Source organism: Manacus vitellinus, unplaced genomic scaffold (genome assembly GCF_001715985.3).
Source record: "Manacus vitellinus isolate BGI_N305 unplaced genomic scaffold, ASM171598v3 scaffold_110_pilon, whole genome shotgun sequence".
NCBI lineage: Eukaryota > Metazoa > Chordata > Aves > Passeriformes > Pipridae > Manacus > Manacus vitellinus.
The window spans coordinates 406,757-409,193 of record NW_021938845.1 but is presented as its reverse complement, the minus strand read 5'-3'; the positions used below and the strand labels follow the sequence as shown (position 1 = coordinate 409,193).

The 2,437-nt window shown below is 52.7% G+C and overlaps 1 protein-coding gene across 1 annotated transcript in view; it reads right to left on the bottom strand.

Moving 5' to 3' along the window:
• AHCYL2 (adenosylhomocysteinase like 2) overlaps positions 1-2,437 on the bottom strand; it is a 28,844-nt gene that overhangs the window by 2,028 nt on the left and 24,379 nt on the right. Inside the window, exons 8-9 of the mRNA XM_029965612.1 lie at positions 1,722-1,838; positions 278-341 (exon numbers count right to left, since the gene is read on the bottom strand). Coding sequence (XP_029821472.1) covers positions 278-341; positions 1,722-1,838 — 181 coding nt within the window. The remainder of the gene's footprint in view (positions 1-277; positions 342-1,721; positions 1,839-2,437) is intronic.

The following is a 2,437-nucleotide window of genomic DNA, read 5'->3' as shown; positions in this document are numbered from 1 at the left end:
ATCCCTATGTGATGTATTAATGCCTGGATATGCCAATATTTAGACATTAAAGATACCCTGAATATTCTGAATATTTAATCCTTGTGCCAGTTAAGATCCAGCTTTGGCACCTCCTCAATAATAAAGAAACACACTGGCAATTAGGAAAACCTTTGGGTTTTGGCCAACCCCTCAGGTTTGAAGGTGCAGGTGCAGACAAATCCCCGAGGATGGAAAAATCCACGTGGGAAAAGCCAAGTGCCAAGGATCCCCCCCCTGGAAAACGGGCCCCTCTTACCTCCCCGTAGCCACAAACCACCACCTGCTTCCCTCCAAACATCATGTCCGTCGTCCTCTTAAGGCTGAGGGAGGAGAAAAAACCCACACTTAAAACCAGCCCTAAGAGCTAATCCCGGGATCAGCTGCTGCTCCTCCCCAGCCCCACGGCTGGGTCCTGCACCCCCGAGAATTTTGGGGGCAGAGGAGACCCCAAACCCACCTAAAAACTGACTTTTCAAACTGACTTTTCCCCTTTTTCCCAGCGAGACACAACAAACAGGACCCAGTTTGGGTTTGGAGCCCTTTTTCTGTTGCTCATTATTTGCTGACCCTTTGTTTTGCCACTCCCCAAATGCCGAAAACCTTCGGCAAAACCACGTTTTTCTTCATTTTTTGTGGTTCAAAATCCCACAGAGAGCAGCACAGAGGCAGCAGGGAAGTGGTAACTCACTGCCAGGATCCCAGTGCTTCCCACAAATGAAGTTCCCCCTTCCACTCCTTTTCCTTCTGGTTTCTCCCTAAGAGTGTCCTACATTCCAGGCTATTTTTAGCACAGGAGTAAATAGGTTAGCAGTGCAGGGAAGGTGAAATTCCCTCACTTTTCCGAGACAATTTGGATAAAACCCACAGCAGATTTAATTGCACCTCTGCTCACACCTCCCTTGACCCAGTTTTAGACGCCTGGGCCAGACTTAACCCAAATCCCAACTCACCCCTCAAGGGGTTGCTGTAGAATCCCAGGATAGTTTGGGTGGGAAGGGGCCTTAAAGCCCATCCAGTGCCACCCCCTGCCATGGGCAGGGACAGCTCCCACTGTCCCAGGTTGCTCCAACCTGGCCTTGGACACTTCCAGGGATCCAGGGGCAGCCACAGATGCTCTGGGCAACCCATTCCCATGTTTTACCACCCTCATTTCCCCCATTATTGCTTCCAGTGCCTTGGAAAACACTGCTCCATGTTACAGCTTCCAGTGCCTTGGAAAACACTGCTCCATGTTACAGCTTTATGGATTGTTCATGGAATATGTCCCAGCTGAACTGCAGGAACAAAACTTGTCCTGACCTCGCTTGGCTCCGACAGAATTCGGCGGTGGGAGAGGCGAGGACACAGACACCCAATTCCACCAAAATAAAGGGAATAAAGAGGTGGAGAGAGCAAAAAAAAAAAACAAAACCAAAAAAGATCCCTGAAGATAAAAAAAGGGAAACTAGAAAGGCAAAGAAGGTGGTGAGGAACCTGCTGCTCCACTCACACACCCCGCGGACACAGACGGCTTTTGTCCCGACCCACAAAGGCCAGAGGGACGGGAAGGAGCCACATGTGAGGAATTCTGAAGCAGAGCACAGGTAAGGAAGGGTCTTTGTTCTGCTCTCACACACCAGCTGGGCTCAAAGGAGCCGAGTGGCAGCGGGGCAGAGCCGTGGGCACCATTCCCCGTGGGCTGGGGGGTGTCCCGTACGTACCCGTCCAGGATGGACTCCCGGCAGCAGTACAGGTTGTCAAACTTCTGCTTCGTGACCGAGTCGTTGACGTTCATGGCTGGGACACAGAGCTTGCCTGCCTTGGACAGCTGGTACAGCCTGCATGGATACGGGAAAACATGGCCTCAGGGGGAAAACATTCCACTGGGAAAACACGGCCTCAGGGGGAAAACATTCTCCTGCGCTCTGCTGGGGGGTTTGGGTGGGAAGGGACTTAAAGAGCATCTCATTCCACCCTGCCATGGCAGGGACACCTCCCACCAGCCCAGGTTGCTCCAAGCCCCTTCCAACCCGGCCTGGCAGTGGCAGAGGGTCCCTGGGGGTGGCCCAGGACCCCCAGAGCCTTGGTGGGAGAGGGGGAGGCTGAGCCAGGACCAGCCCCTCGCTGCCCACCCTCGAGTGTTTACTCTGAGCATGTTTTAGTGCTCTTGGGGTCATTGCCACTGACCCAGGGACGAGCCTGTCCAGCCCTGGTGTCGGGACACCGACATCCATAAAAAATGAACCCCCTCCCGCTCACCTACAGGCTGCTCCTTGTCTCCCAGGCAGGATGGGAACGAGGCAAAATGTCAGAGCCATGCCCAGGGCCAAAATCAGGGCTTGCACTCCCTAGGAAAGAAAAGTTTCTAAAAAAACCCCCAAAAAAAAGGCAGTTCTAAAAAGCTTCTGCCTTAAAAACGGGGTGGGATTTTTTAAAA